A 16476-nucleotide genomic window follows, 5' to 3' on the forward strand; every position below is an offset into this window, starting at 1 on the left:
TATATAAAAGAGTATATTTTAGCCGGTAAGCCGCAAGCCCCCCTTTAGCATCTGTTAGCATAATTAGCAGTGTCAGCATGGCTAGTGGTGCTAACATAGTTAATAATATTAACCTTGTTTTGCAGCTCAAAATGAAGCCACTTTCTTAATGGGGCAACCTTGGGGGAGACCAGATAGCACCAGTGGGACGGCATTACCAGCCGTGATCACATATGAGCAGTGCCACTAGCTATGTCCCTCCCAACCCGGGTGCGGCTAGCCTGAGCTAACCAGCAGAGACCAGAGGGTGGGCAGTGGGTGCTTTTTGGGCTAGCCGGCTGTGTGTCAGCATAGCCAATTGAAAATTTATAAAAAGGCAAAACATACATCACACAAAACATTAAAATTTAACTACCTGTAAATCGAAAGTGGTTTGAAATGTGGTGTTAAAGCTAACCAAGTCAGTGGAGTGCCGGACTAAAAAGAAAAGGCCTCTTGTATTTCACTTTATTTTGCTTTTTTTAATTAAAAAATAACCAATTATTTACTAGTTGATGAGTGAAAGCAACATTAACCACAGCTTCTTCCACCTTTTTTTCTATCCTACTCAGGGCTGCTAGGGATCTAACCTGGTACACTTTGGCAACACCTCATTCACATGTCTATGCTACCTTACCTTGATTAGCAGACCGAATTGTTCACTTCACCTGAATCAGTGGATGAATCAGAGATGTGGGTGGTGGTTCTGAGTTCTTGGGTCTAGAACCAGGCTAATGCCACCTTATTTTGCCTGGAAATTTAGAAGTTAAGTGTAATTCAGTTCATTTCATGTCCAGGAGATCTACTCTTCAGCCCATTGTTTTTTTTCAAGATTGGTAAAATGAAATGTGTAAGTTTAAATTAAGCTGACTTTCAGTCATCTGCACTATGTCAGCAAACAGGTTCCTACTCCTAAACACCATTAACCTCACTAGACTTTCACTGCCCAGAGATTTTGGCTCTTTGGGTGATGTGATTTGAATTAAAGTGAACCTAATGACCAAGTGGGCAGCTTGGAACTGGCCGATTCCCAAAATATATGCTTATATTTGAGATTACATGACAAAAGAATTCACACCAAAAATGAGATTGCTTCCTATAATTGCTGTAACTCAATTATTTATAGAGCAGCAGCCGCAGAAAGATCTTTTTGTTAATGCAGATCACTTGCTTTGCTCTGTTTTAGAGGGTCGACGTAACAGCTGTTTTTGAAGACATTTATTGTTTTTCTGAAATACTTTGTTTTTGTTTTTCAGAAAAGTGTGTACCCCTGCAGCAGATCAGTAAGAAGTGCTCTTCATTATGAATACAGGTATTCAAGTACACACACACACACACACACACACACACACACACACACACACACACAGAGACAGTGAGTAATTATTTTGTGTCATCTTTTCAGTATCTCATGTTTACTTGCAGAAACTTACTGAACATAAAACTGCTGTTTACATTTGATACTAGTCTGTTAAAAAAGTAAATATGTCTCTATATTCAGACCACCAAGCTATTTTAAAGGCTGCTATGTGTCCTAGTTTTCCTCGACCACAGACATGAGTCTCTTCTCTAACCCTGACCCTGTTTCACCACTTTGATGTGATTGTCCATTTTGGGTCCGCTTGGTTGTGACTGAAAGCATCAATAAGAATAGTAAGCCTGTTGCTTTTAACCACAGTGACGTATTCCTCCCTAAATACAATCCCAAAGCTTTGTCCTGAACTTGGCAGTCAGCCCAAGTTAAAGTGTGTATTGCAGCCGGAGAATCAATGATGAGTAATCCGTCTTTGAGTCTTCTACACACACCACACACCACCACACACTTTGTGTGGCTGCCAGTGGTAGCTTGAATCATCTTGGTTGTTTGCCTGTATTTACAATATAGTCAACATTAAAATAGCTTTGTCATGTGCTGAAAGAGAACTAATAACACAATCAAAATTAGAGTTTGAATCACAGTCCTTAAACCACCCGTATTGTCCCTTGGACTCATTACAGAAACTTCTTAAGTCTGAAATCCTATCTTATCTTTGGATATGAATTAAGCCATTACAGAACCGTTCACATTTTTTTAGGGATTTCCCAAATTAGGAATTCTAAATTAGAATGACATAGTCACTATACTAAATTCAGAATAACCAAAAATGTGTCTGTATGGCACTAACGATGAAGATGGGGAGCAACATTAACACTGAAATATAATGATAGCCAAGCTACCTAAACTGATTTATTTTGCTTTGAATAATTGAAATACTGGTACACTGATAGATAAATTAATTAATTAATTAATTTGAATTCATTTAAATAATTGATAAGAAAACTTGGGTTTGTAAAGGTACTTACTTTTAGTCAGTGTGTTACCTATGGTAGATGGAGGTTGGCACCAAGCAGGAAACGGCGGGGCTGGAAAGTGAGGCCTATGCGGAAGTGACAAAAACTGTAAATGATTGAACAGCCAGTCGAGGCTGACTCCAAAATAGAGTCAATCCCTACAGATCTTAAAATGTCCAGCTTTCCAGCAGAAATTAACATGTTTACAGCCTGGTACAAAGTTTTGGTCTATATAGCTAACTTCAACACTTATTGTATGACAACTGTACAAAGGTTTTGTAACTCAACCATTTAAGCTTTACATTCATCAGATCCTCCCCTCCCTCCTCCACAGCTCAAACCTCTCGTCCAAAAATGGTCACTTTTGGCTCCAGAATGATGGCGACAGCTAAAAATGCCAAACTCAGGGCTTCAAAACAGGAGTATACAAACCAAAGGCTGATGTCACAGTAACTACATAAAATATTTATAGTTAATAGATTTTTCCAGTCTTTTTCTGAAAATGATCTCACTGGTATTTCACTGCAGTTTAGTTTATAGAGGTGTTTCTAAAGTGTGTCAGGAGGCCTGTAAACAGATTTTTAATGATTATTAGCCGCTGGATTTCCCAACTTAAACTAATGTCCCTCATGTTAAATTCATGAATCAAATCAGTCTCACTTGAGTCATGATATTGATATTGTCTTAATATTGTGATTTTTTAGACCTAATTCAGGCATCCAGGGTAAATCAGTTCAAAAAGATCCAATTCCTGTCGTCATGAGCATACTTACACAGTGCATACTTATACAGTGCTTAAAATATATATATTATATATATATATATATATATATATATATATATATATATATATATATATATATATATATATATATATATATATATATATATATATATATATATATATATATTTCATCACACATTCTGAGCTCATACAGTAAAAAGAGGGCTCTTTTAAATGCATGTGCTTTGCCTATACTTGTTTGCATTTTGGTTCTGCCTGAACGCAGATGTGTGTTTTTGTCTGAGGGTGTCTTTGTGTGTATATGCATGTGCATGTGTGCTGCTGCTTCTGCCGGCTCTGTGATCACCCGCCTGGCTATGATTTCTCAGATAGCGGAGGATGCTCTCGCAAAAGCGTGGCCTTGTCACTCATGCTCTCTCCCATGAAGAGGGTCCAGAGCTCACCAAATCTAGGCACAGGTACTAACACTCACAAACACACTACATATTAACAAATGTTTGAACAAGAATTAGCTAAAAAATACAGGCCGCTTCAGGAAACCCCTGGACTAAACACAGAGCATGAGGTAAGTCTGAGTTGCTTGTTGTTCTTTAAAATCATGTTCAGCGTTCATCAACCTGATATGGCTTGAGCATATTTGAAATATTTTCAAATAGGCTGCGGCTGCCTCAGAATGCTTAAGCAATGTTTGGACCGTGGTATGCTCTTTTCTAATCAGTTCATTGTACAATCCTTTTGTTAGTCTTTCCGGTCTTTTCAGCTTGTTTTTGCTTCTGAAATCTGCCATAAATTTTACTGTACCTACCTGTTGTTGAATCTTTCTTCCTTGTGTTTTTTCTTACATGTCATGCTCTCACACTGCTCCATGCCATCCACCCCTCTTTATGGGTAGTTTGTCCTACTCTTTCTTTTGTCTAAGTTTTTTGCTACTACTCATTCTACTCTGTCAGTATACATTAGTTTGACATGGCACAGCTCCCTAGACCCTTAGCTCTTGAATGATATGGAAATGTTCTTGGACAGGCTTGTGTGCTGACTAGATTGGCACCATTCTGCATAATTATTCCTTATAAATTGTTAAAGGTCCAGTGTGTAGGATTTAAGGGCATCTTTGGCAGAAATTGTATATAATATTTATAATGATGTTTTCATTATTGTCCAAATCAACTGAAAATAAGAATTACTGTGCTTTCGTTACCTGCCAATAAGCTTTTTATCTACATACAGAGCTGTCCTTTCCCACAGAGTTCGCCATGTTGTTCTACAATAGGCCAGAACAGACAAACCAAACACTGGCTCTAGATAGGGCCATTTGTGTTTTCGCGTGTTCACATCGGCCATCATGGTTTTCCTACATGCTTGGCACATGGGAGAAATTTCAGTTATGCAACCTCACCGCTAGATGGCACTAAGTCCTGCACGCTGGACCTTTAAGATTCATGCAAGCATATCTATCATAGATCTAGTGTTTGTCTAAGCCCCTTCTTTCCAAAAATGTTGTCTATTTCGTTTCACATGTAAGCTGATATTACAGGTCAAATTGGTGAATGACTGAGGAGATTTTTAGATAGCACAAATTTAGAGCTGAAGCTAAAGTATACCCTCAGCTTCAAGAGGCTACAGCTGGTCGTCCCCAGCTGCCCGTTCCTTTCCTCTGCTGAAAGAGCAGTGTGTGTGTGTGTGTGTGTGTGTGTGTGTGTGTGTGTGTGTGTGTGTGTGTGTGTGTGTGTGTGTGTGTGTGTGTGTGTGTGTGTGTGTGTGTGTGTGTGTGTGTGTGTGTGTGTGTGTGTGTGTGTGTGTGTGTGTGTGTGTGTGTGTGTGTGTGTGTGTGTGTGTGTGCCTGGACTTTGTCAGCATCCAGGTTGACTGCTGCACCCATGTCGGCATTCTAGCACTGTCAGCTCCCTTCTAACAATAATAAGGCACCGCCTAAAAACTGATGAGCTGTTTTCAGATATAGAGGGTTTAGGAGCGTGGTAGGACTGATCAAACCACCACCCCGAGGGTTTTAGGATTTTGTACGTAGCCACTAGAGTTTCATTGTGCAGGAGGCATGCAGGCTTCAGCTTCTGAGGGACCCTCACCCTTGGCAGGTGTGTACAGCACACGTACTATAGCAGTTTGGTATACTGTTATACTTGAAGTCTACACTCAAAAATCTGCAATGCTGTTTCCTAGAAATGCCGAAAGCACCCCTGAGCCACCTACACTGGTAAAAACCAGCTGTTACAGTGGAAAACACTTATAGTGGTCATGGTGTTAGTCAGTGATCAAAAAGCATGGGGAAAAATGATTCCTACAGAAATGCTCTTTAAATAATTTGCCTGTAGTAATCAAGTATTTTGCCTGCAGTGTTTTTTTTGCTGAGGGGGGTGGGGGTTTGTACATGAGAACATACTGACATACTGAATAATAATTTAAAACTACAGTAATTTTTTTTTCTTAATTAAGTCCCTTGATACTTTACTTTCTCTAACCAGTCTGCTCATAGCTGGCTGGTGCTGCATGCAATTGAAATCATGATGGGAAAAGTTAAGTAATTAATTTACAATGTAAAACGGTGTCTCCTTGAAGCTTATTGACGCTAGTGATGGAGACTGAAAACAAATGCGTATGGGGAGAGCACCTGTGGTTAAAGCCATCCTTGTTACGTGGGTTGATAATACCCAGTCACTTAAGAGCTGCACTGTATTTTTAAACAGTCAATAAAATTCAGTAAATAGTGAAACTGTCCATTTAATTATTTTATATTCATGTAATATAAAATAATCAATTGAGTGCCGCCAGCATGAGGAATAAAGAAAAGATCAAATATAATAATCATCCTCTTATAGTGACCAGTTTGACCTAGGCAGACATGATCACTATTATCACGACCCATAGAACTACAATAGCCACATCTATTGGAAATATGCCAGGTTGAGATAAAGTGAAATTATCCTTCATGAAAGTGTGGCTCCCTGCACTGTGGTCATTCTGCTGTGTAGATTTTAATCTCTTGTTCAGTAATGGGGCCGACATTAGTGTGCTCTCGAGGATTTTGTCCTTTATTAGTTTTAGGAGTGAAGTGGTCTATTAAGTCTTGATGTGCATGTAATGTCTTAAGCACTTCTCTCCTCTTTTTACTGTAAAAAGCCTGTAGTTATTTCTGTAATAGAGCATTTATGCCCATTGCACATGAAAAACAACCGGCTGAATAAAGCCCACTTTCATACAAATAATCTGTGGATATATCCTTAATTGACATATCAAAGCTGTGCTACTTTTACCTTTAGAAATTTGTAGTGTCTGTACCAATAGCATATTGGACCTTAAATCCTAACCAGTTGTTAGTTTGCTCTGTGAATTTGTGGCGCTTTCTGTTCTCTGTCTTCAAAAGTTTACAAGAAAATAGCACGTGATAATATGTATGCCATCAGGATAAGTCATGCAATCCTTAAAATGGAGCTTCTTCTCAGTTCTGTGCTTTGTCCTCTTCAGTTTGTCTTTTCAAAGCTTCATCTACTCCCTTCCCACGACCATCAGGATTCTCTTTCTAACACTTAAACCTCTAAAGCATTTTGTGCAATGTGAAGACTACTTCAGATGTAACCCTATGCAGTAGTACTGACATTTGTTGCAGGAATAAACGTGCCCACACATTCACTTGTGTCACTTATCGTTGCTGTGTCTTCTCTGTTCCTCAGGGAGTGACTCTCACTCATCAGACTTGGGTAAGTCTCTGTTTCTTGTGGTGATTTGGAGTTGAGAATCTTTGAATAAAATGAAAAAAAAAACAGGAAATACTCCATTAAAAGGAGAACCTAATCAAAACACTGCAGTGTGAAATGTTAATATAAGTAATTTTATCTCCAGATTCTTGGCGGTCACGCAGTGCAACAGATGGCCTTAAGAATGGAGACGCCAGCAGCTCATCTCTTGCTGCCAAAGGCTTCCGCAGTGTCAGACCCAACCTGCAGGACAAAAAGTCACCAACACAGGTAAAATGTCTTATACATCACACTGACAGATGTTGGCATTTGTTGTGTTTTTACTTCTTTAAAATGCTTTTTAAAGTTTAATTGACTGGTCCCTAACCTGGGGCTCCAAACCACTACTGGGGGTTGCTAAAGCGGCACAGGGGGGGTCACGAAGCGTTCTTGATGTTAAGGAGTGTAGAAAACATTGAGATATATATATATATATATATATATATATATATATACACATACACAGTCTGCCTATATCTTAGCCCTCACTCTGTGCTTACACGCTTGTCCTGCATTGGAAGTGTACACACTTAACACAACCAAAGAGATAACAATGGCCGAGCTTCAGGGAGAAGAAAACACTGAAGTTTTAAACAAACTTCCAGCACTCATAGCGGCCACTATTTTGGTTAGTTGCACAGTTTGTAAGTTATTCTGTAATATTTCTGCTATGCATTAAATATAATTTGAAATATCCTTAAATATCAGGGGCCATCAGTTTACTCAATAAGAGAAAAGGGGTCCCTTAAGGACAAAGGTTGGGAACCACTGTTTAATCCAAACATTTGGGGTTTGCTTGCAAAAGTCTGCGTGAAAATAATTTTCTTATGACACCACAGACTGTCATAATTATGGATAATTTGCACAGAACCATGTGGTATTTATAAGTATGCTTTTGGAACAAGTTGATGATTTGTATCAAGCTTTGCACTGATGATTTTTCTTTGTTGTTGTTTTTGTTTGAACTTACATTGGCTGTTGCTTTCTAATTGGCCAATAAGGATACCAATCCAATACCATTACCACCCCCCAGGAGAGAGAGTTTCCATTTCTCACCCACAGGCACTAATCCACCAGACTACAGCTCCCTTGTTGCCCTGGCTAATGATTTTAGCCCTGGAATGCTAACATTCACGCAGAATGAGAAAGCTGTTTTGAAAGAGTCCTACACTATTAGTAGCAAATCTTCTTACTCCTACTCAGAGACCAATGCAAACTCAGTCCAGCAGACACACCAGTCCACTGTATCCAATGATATTAGCAACTGTAATGCATCTGCCACCACTAATACACAGGCCCAGGAGCGTAAAGTGTCTTCCCTTAAAATAACCCCTGTCACCATCCCTGACCCCCCGGATCACAGCAACTCTTACCTTGACTTTCAACCTAAGACCCAGTCCACAGGTTCCCCTCCACCCACTTCCCCACCTCCACAAAGAGGTCCCCCCTTGTCTCAGCCCCTGACCCAGGCAGCCTCATTTTCTGTCCACTTGGGCCCCGAGAAGCATCCAGAGCGTCAAAACAGCACAGTGGAGCTCAAGGTCCCAGATCGAGCCTCAAATCAAACCCCAAGTCCAGCTTCAGCCCAGGTGGAGATAACAAAGGCTCCTCCCGCGATTCCACCACGACCTTCTCCTGCAGAGCTGTTGGTACATAACTGACTACATACTGTGACAACAGAACAAGAGAGAGCAATGACTGTGTGCATTTCAAGGTGGTTTTTGTCTTAGTGACATCAAGTGTGATAAAAGGATAACACACTGGTTGCATAACATCAATTGACACCCACTCACACTAAACGTGCCGTATGAACAGAAGAAGTACTCAGATACTGTAGCCTGGTCAAATGAGGCCAGATGTGATAAAGTTGCTGTTTTTCTGGTGTCTCGATGCATACAAACACTGGGAAGTCTGACGATGGGGTTCCTTGAGGCAGCTATTGGTTGGCCTTAAATAAATAAAAAAGAATTGCAGGTGTTTTGATGCACGCCATCTGCTGCCTGTGTGTGTTGCCCTTTAGTCTTGGTGCTGCCATCCAACCAACCAAACTAAAAGTGGTTCTACATGTGTGAACTCATACTGTATGTGTGATAACCAACTGTTTTATTTATTTTTTGCCAGTCTGTAAGCTGTATTTGCTGCCTTCCACAGTGTTTGAACTAACAGAGCCTCTTTAGTTCACAGCATTAATCATGTTTCAGAAGGTGATGCTGCCACCACATGAGTGTGATTTCACAGCAGCATTTCACCCTCTGTTTGGCTCCTTCCACACATCCTCCTTTGTGACAACGTGGCTAATGAGTGATGTCACTAAGCACTCTCCTCCTTTCCTCCTTTTCCAATCAACTCCCTCTCCCTTCAACACCAGGGGCCTCCATCCCCCGACCCCACAGCACGGCACTCCCCCTATCGCTGCCACAGCTCAGATTCACTCGACTACCTGCCTGGCCTAATGCCCAAGGCTCTATCGCCAACCCCGTATGTTCCTAGCGGAGCCGGTGCAGTCAGCAGGCCAAGCCTTACCACAATCAGCAGTGTGAGCATCAGTGGCTACGTGTCACCCTCGGCTTCCCCTGTGACGGTGTCAGCTCTCAGCCACTACTCGTCATCCACGGCGGGTCTGCTGGACGAGCTGCAGATCTGTAGCCTGGACTCACCTGGCGCCTCACCCACGCCATCGCCCACCCTCAGCCATGTCTCTACCTACACATCCACTGCTGGCCCCGATGATGTGCTAACAACCTTTGCGGCCTCCACTGCTGCTGCAGCCACTGTCACTAACGTAATTATCCCAACAAGTCACCGCTGTAACACACATCATTACCAAAAACGAATGGTTCCCTGCTCCCACTCATTTGGATGGCTGAACCAAACCTTTACAAAATGTGTCATTACTACCGATTTTTACCTTTTACTAACCATCAACTACAACCTAATGATCCCTTAATATGTTAATGTGTTTGTACTCTTTAGAGCTCTATGTGCTCGTCTTTGTTTACGTGCTTGTCTTTGTTTCTCTGTTATGCCTTTTTTGCAATCCAGTGCAATTATGTCTCTTAAGGCCAGTTCATATCAAAAATTCACGACAAGACAAAACCATTGTTTAGAGATGTTGTAGCAGGGTGAAGTTGGATGCTGTTGGCTGCAAGTCTTATAATGTAACATGTGTGAAAACAGTCGTATGTGTCATGTCAGCTCGTTATGTTCCGCTGGAGATAGATGTAAGGGGCTCTCTCATAGAGTCAGTCCCTCCAGGACGTTGCGATGTTGGAATCCCAACAATTAGTGCAAATTCAGACGATCCCATAAATTCTACATGACTTTGCAAGTGTCTCCAATCACTGGAACTTTACCACAAATTTGACTGTTTAAAATAGATAAAATCTCATTTCATTGTAGAGCTGTTTGAAGTGTATTGCTTCGTTCCGCTCCCCTATCTCTCTCTCTTTCTGTTTATCATGCGACAGCTGCTGCAGGACCAGAGCTCTGTGTGGGACAGAGACACATGGTGACAGGGCTAACTGTAAGCATCACACAGTTAAGGTTACCCAACAGTTATTAACAGGTTTAACAACAGAGGCGAGGCGTTTGAGTGTTGGTGTGAGATTAACAGGTCATGTGTGATGTTCACAGTGGATTCAAGGAGTCTTACGAAGCTGCAATTTTTGATGAGTAGAGATGAGATCACATTGCGCTGCGTTAGCTCACGCTAACCAGACAGTAAAAGCAGGAGGAAGGCAACTCATGTAGACTACCTTTTCTGCTGCATTGACAGCTGATTGTCTGCGATCAGCTGTTGCTGCCCCCCACCCCCCACACTCACAAATATATTCAAATTCTTTGGAAAACACTAAATTCCTCATAATAATAATGTGTGAATTTAAGACCGCATTGCAAAAAAAAAAAAGAACAAAATGTATATAAACATCGCAACATGCATCACAATGTTTTAGAAGACCTGCCATAACACATTTCAGGCCCCAGCAAGCCCAAATACAGCTTTTGATACTAGGGTGACTGATAACGTGGGACATCTTACGATACATTTCTATGTGCACCTTGCTTTAGCAGTTGCAACAAGATTAATATTGACATGGAATCACCATTTTGTCAGAACAACATCTGACATTGGCTTCTTCTTAGCCAAGTATTAGCTTTGTGCCTGTTATGCCAATCAAAGTTATATTATGCTGCCACTAGGGCTGGGTATTGTTTGATGATGATACCAATAGAATGCTGCATTTGATGTCTTGTTTTTAACTTTATTTGATACCCATCATGTGAATGGAAGCATTCCCAGAAAATGCAATCAGATGTCAGTTGTGTAGAATTGTCATACATACTAAGGTTTAGCGGCATCTTGGCACGCTGAACTGCCAGCTCCGTCAAATTGACTTCGCCACACCACAGACTATATGGGTTTAAGCTGCTGTGGTAGTGGGCCAATCACATTTCACCTGAAACTGAAGAACCCTTGCAGTGATTGACTGTGAGCAAACCTTTACAAATGGTCTTTTTTTTTTTGATCTGGGCAACGAAAAGAATTGAATGTAGGTATCATTTAACTGGAAAACTATGGAGAAGACCTGGTTTATTTCGATACCTTAAAGGTATCAAGGACTGATGACCTAATTGCTACTGTTTACTCCAAGCTTTGTGGCTTGCATCCTTAATCAGTGTAATCAAGTGAGAAATATCTTCACTTCTCCAACCAAGAAAGTATCGATACACAAGACCAACACTGTTGGAACTAAGTGATAATGAACCAGCTTTAACACAGCAGCAGAAATCTGCTCAGTATCATTGAATTAACCATGTCACTGTATACCTCAGCACTTAACAGGAGTAAGTTAGAAGTCAGACTAACAGCACGTTTACACTGAAGGTGAAACGTGAGCAGCAAGATAACAGCGGCAGCTCCAGGGCTCCATCTGTGTCTACATACAATGATTTTGTTTGGCACAGTATTGAGTGTAGGTCACCCGTGTTTTGGCATCACTCAGCCCAAAATTGACTGGAAGTGTAAAAATCTGCTTTGGGTCACAGTTACACATGTATAGTGCGAGTAAAACACAGCCTGTCATCACGCAGCCTGTGTAGACAGCTGGATTGTTTAAAATAGAATCTGTTCTGTGAGACGTGTGTGAGAAAGACTGAAAATCACGCCTGAAATTCTTCCTGTGTAGATGCTCGTCTAGATACACTGGCAGTAAGTGTTGTCAACACAGTGTTTGTGTGTTGCTTTATGATGTGAACTGACTGCATTTGTATTTTTTGCGAGGTACTCATTGGTTTTAGAGCTATCATGAATCTTTGATCTAAACACGCTGGCCTTAAAATTAAAATCCTGTGTTTTTATCCTTTATCAGATGAAATCATATGGTCCTGTGTCATGTTGAATGGGAGAGCATTCTTCAGAAGAGCATCCCATTGTAACTGTATCCTGTCTGTCTTGTTTGTCACAACTAATTTAAAAATGTATATCTGAAAGACTTATGTTTGCTTACCGTCACTGTTTTAATCTCCTCTGTCTATTTTAAAGTAAAATGATTCAATAAGTGCCCCTTCCCCTCACTAACTGTTCTTACATTATACAGTCACTCCAGATTCAGCAACTCCTATGAATCATATCAGCCCCAATATCTGTCTACTTGTACTTTCATTTCTATAATAGGCTCCTCTAGGCCTTTAAATGTTAAGTTTAAGCAAAATGATGACTAATAATGTATTCATAAAACTAACCATTCTCTTGTTTTCCTACTTTTTTAAAAAATATTTGCAATCATATCTATATTATATCTAATGTTGTAGGTCAGAACAGCAACATTCCCCATTGTAAATGTCAATTTTTACATTTTTGTGCCCTTTCTGATTATTAGTGACTGAATATCTGTTTCTGGCTTGTGGGTCACTCCTAGGGCCAAGTCCTCTCTCATGCCATGAATGGAAGTACTGGCCATCCACAGAGGCCCCTCTCTCCTCCATCCTACCCTCCTCCCCCTGCCTCACTCCACACTGGGCTCCAGAGACAGAGCAGGAGTTCAGGTAAGTCACTGATATTTTGTCCCTTCATTTGAGTAAAGGACAGCCTATGGTTTATTAGCGATTCCTTGGGGAAAAAAAACAGTGCTAACCTTATGACATGGGGAACTCATCCAAATGCATTATTAGGGAGGTCATTAAGTCTTCGTCAATTACTTGGCTAGAACTGTTTCACTACATATTTGATATTTGACCAATTACAGTTATTCATTGTGGCACATTCTTGTAGTGCAGAAAATACTGTTGTCACAGACGGAGCAGTAGAGCATCAGTATCAGGCACAGTGATAGTGAAACTTAACTGTTCATTGTGCTGGGTCTACAAGTTTGCATTCATTATCTTAAACTGGTTTGGAAGGCATGTTTTCCTAAAAAATGGCCAAAATGACACTATTTATCATAGCCAGAAACAGAAATTGTTGGATTTTCTCATTTCCAATGGTCCTTGAACCTTCATGTCCCTCATGTGGGAAACACTGGACAAGTGGGGCAAGAATTTTTTTTTAAAGTCCTTGAAAAGTCATTGAAAAGTTTTGAAATTTTGTCCATGAGAATGTGTGGGAACCCTGTCTGACTGACGCAATTCATGAAATAACTGTGCTGCATTTACGGGCCTGCAAAAACGTCTGAATTGTAAAAAGGGGCACAGAATAATAAAAAACACAAAAACAAACAAACAAAAAAAAAAAAAAACAGGAAGTCAGCTGCCTCCTCACATAGATTCTGATTCTGTGGGAAACACTGGGTATGCATCAGGTGTCAACCCTAACTGCACCAAATCACAAGTGGACTGCTACTTTCATGGTTAAAGTATATAGTCTCAAATTAATACTGGTGCCTCTATATCAGATGGCAGTGCAGCTCAGCGTGGAAAGACCCAGAGTAGCCTTTACTGGCACCTTCGACCTGTAGTCAGAGCTTTGGTGGAAGGCGGAGAGGTCTGCACCCTTTAAATGTGGCTCCTCCCTGGCCAGGAGCAGAGCCTGCCTTGCTTCTCTGCTGTTCCCCCACTGAAGATGGTCCATGGGGCAGCAGTGTCCATCAGCGGCACCCTTTTCTACACTAAAGCACAACAAAAATGTTGTTTAGATGATGAAGCAAGTGTTCTTGGTTACAGAACAACATTACTAATGTGAGAGCTGATCAGCGGGGCAGTGGAGAGGGGGGGCAACCCTTCTCAGGCAAGGAACAAATTATTCATACTTGAAAACGCCATATCACTGTCCATATCAATTAAATAGTTATTGGTTCTTACGGTAACTACATTTGTTATAAGCCCAGGATTTGATGGGTATAATTATTAGTAAAGACAGAACCATTTAGTTGTGGAGCACAGTATGAAATTAATTAGCACAGAATGGAGAGAAAGGAAGTGGTTGTTCTTGTACTACTCAAATCTTGGAGCATACAAAAGAGCAGTTAATCTCAGGATGATTCAGTGTTCGCTTGTTCAGCCTGTGTTGATGCCCAAACTGTTTGATTATTCGCAGCTATGACTGACAATTTGTTGTTCTCTTTCCTCTCTTCCTCCTCCTCATATCCAGAGGGCAGTGAGTCAGTTACCAGAGAGTCTGTGGTGTCGGGCCACACAAGCATCAGCAGCACCGTGCCCATCGCCCGCTTCTCCGAAGAGGAGAAAAAGGTGTCCATCATTAAAGCCCCTCATTATGAAGGCATCGGCCCTGTGGACGACTCCGGCATCCCCATTGCCATCCGCACGGTGAGGTCAAACGTACACTGAGCCAAACACATTGGTGTGCAGCAGTGTGAGACAGTTAGATGCCGTGGTGTTGAACAGGAGTATCTATTAACACATTTCTGTTGTCTTGATATGTTATTGGGCTCACGAGAGGGGTTTACTTTCAGCTGTCAGCAGTTTTTGATCCCAAAAGCCCTCTCTCTCTCCCTCTTAAAATCTCTCAGTATCTCTTTTACCCTGCCTCTGTGTGTTAGTTATTAAGATAAGCTAAGTCAAGGTCTCTCTTTTAGCACTGCAAGATTCTCGCTGCTTTCTTGTCAAAGTGCGTTATCTCTGTGTAGGCTTTTCGTGTATTAACACTTCACTCAGTTATCTATGTCGTAAAGAGCAGCATTTGAAGGTGGACATGATCAACTACAGAATGAGTGAGACAGAGTTACGGGAAGAATGAGAGACAGGCTATAAAAGCAAAGAGAAAAGGTGAAAAGAACAAAAAGGCTGGAAAGAAGAAAAACAGATGCTCCTTGTTGTGAGCAGACAAACATTTTTGTGCGCACTTTATGTGGTAACCATGGAGAGTGAAGTGGTAATTGGCCCGTCTCTTGCTTGTGCCAATGCTACATGCTCAGTCACACACACTCCTTCACTGTGGAGCCAAACTGCCTCCTCTCTGACCAGAGTCCAGACCCAGTGTTTAGCGCTACTGAATAAAGGGAGGATTAAGTCTCTCTGCCATTTGATAGCTCTTTTTTCAAGTGGCTGTTAGATCTATACTGTATACACAAAGACACACATACCAGAGTTTCTCCTGGATTTTCCAGGCAGAGCACCAGGAGCTCCCACTTTGGTTTTGTAGCAACATGGCTTCTGTATCCTCTGTAAAGCCAAACCTGCTTACATTGATTTCTGAAAATAGGCACAATCTCCTTAAAAGACGCAAGCATACTTATACCAAAACAAACTGCATTGGTAGTTTATCAAGTTTCACGTAGAACTGTTATGTCTTTCTCTGGCGTTATGATTGGATGTTGTGGCAATTTATACAGATATTATATATTTAAAAGGTGATACATTCAGATGATGAAACATCCTGTGTTTTTTTTTCTCTTTGTTGTTGTTAAGAAATGATAAAATAACATCTACAACAAAATATGTTATTTATGCATTTATTTATTTATTTTCACAAATGATGCACATTGATCCACATCTGTTGATTGTGCCACGGCTAATTTTTACATGTAGTCCCTGGCCAAATGTTAAAATAAGCCTTTAAAATAGCAAATTCTTTGGAAATGCTCTTTGCGAACTGATATCCAAACACACGTCCTTTCCGAGATCATTGTTTTAGCTAGTGCGAGCTAATAGTCGAGTCTGGTTTATATTATGTTTAGCTTGTTGCCCCAAATCACATCTGATTGGATAAATGTCTGCACACCTTCCTGAGTTCAAAATTATTCAACAACAGAATTTGAATGTTTTAGCGGAAGGGAACTGAGAGAGATTTCTAATATAAAATTCCTCAAAATTGAAAAGTCTTTGTCACATAACATCAAGGGATGAATGTACAGTTCACAAAGATTTAAACCTCAAATTAAAGGTCAAGTGTGTAGGATGTAGTGGTAACTAGTGGTGAGGATAGAGAACTGAAACTTGTGTGTAGGAAAACTACTGAGACCAATGTGAAAATGCAAACTGCACTGTCAAGAGCCGGTGTTTGGTTTGTCTGTTCTGGGCTGCTGTAGAATAACTTTGCAGACTTTGTGGGAGAGGGTCCCCTCTGTATGTAAATATAAATGGCTCATTTAATGAAAGCACAACAATTGTTTTTTTCAGGTGATTATACACTAATGAACACATAGCTATGATTATTATGTACCATTTCTGCCAATATTT

At 40.7% G+C, this 16476-nt stretch overlaps 1 protein-coding gene across 9 annotated transcripts in view; it reads left to right on the forward strand.

The window, feature by feature from the left end:
- Positions 1 to 16476, forward strand: part of LOC121941696 (sorbin and SH3 domain-containing protein 2-like) — a 59769-nt gene that overhangs the window by 19744 nt on the left and 23549 nt on the right. For 7 of the 9 annotated variants that reach the window (XM_042484527.1, XM_042484529.1, XM_042484530.1 and 4 more), the window contains exons 3-8: positions 1275 to 1330; positions 6781 to 6807; positions 6950 to 7074; positions 7845 to 8492; positions 12762 to 12888; positions 14429 to 14604. In XM_042484527.1, coding sequence (XP_042340461.1) covers positions 1321 to 1330; positions 6781 to 6807; positions 6950 to 7074; positions 7845 to 8492; positions 12762 to 12888; positions 14429 to 14604 — 1113 coding nt within the window. In that variant the 5' untranslated portion in view covers positions 1275 to 1320. Of the gene's footprint in view, positions 1 to 1274; positions 1331 to 6780; positions 6808 to 6949; positions 7075 to 7844; positions 8493 to 9211; positions 9626 to 12761; positions 12889 to 14428; positions 14605 to 16476 lie in introns of all 9 variants that reach the window. The other 2 variants (XM_042484533.1, XM_042484535.1) reach the window with 2 other exon arrangements.

This window comes from Plectropomus leopardus, chromosome 4, assembly GCF_008729295.1.
Source record: "Plectropomus leopardus isolate mb chromosome 4, YSFRI_Pleo_2.0, whole genome shotgun sequence".
Classification (NCBI taxonomy): domain Eukaryota; kingdom Metazoa; phylum Chordata; class Actinopteri; order Perciformes; family Serranidae; genus Plectropomus; species Plectropomus leopardus.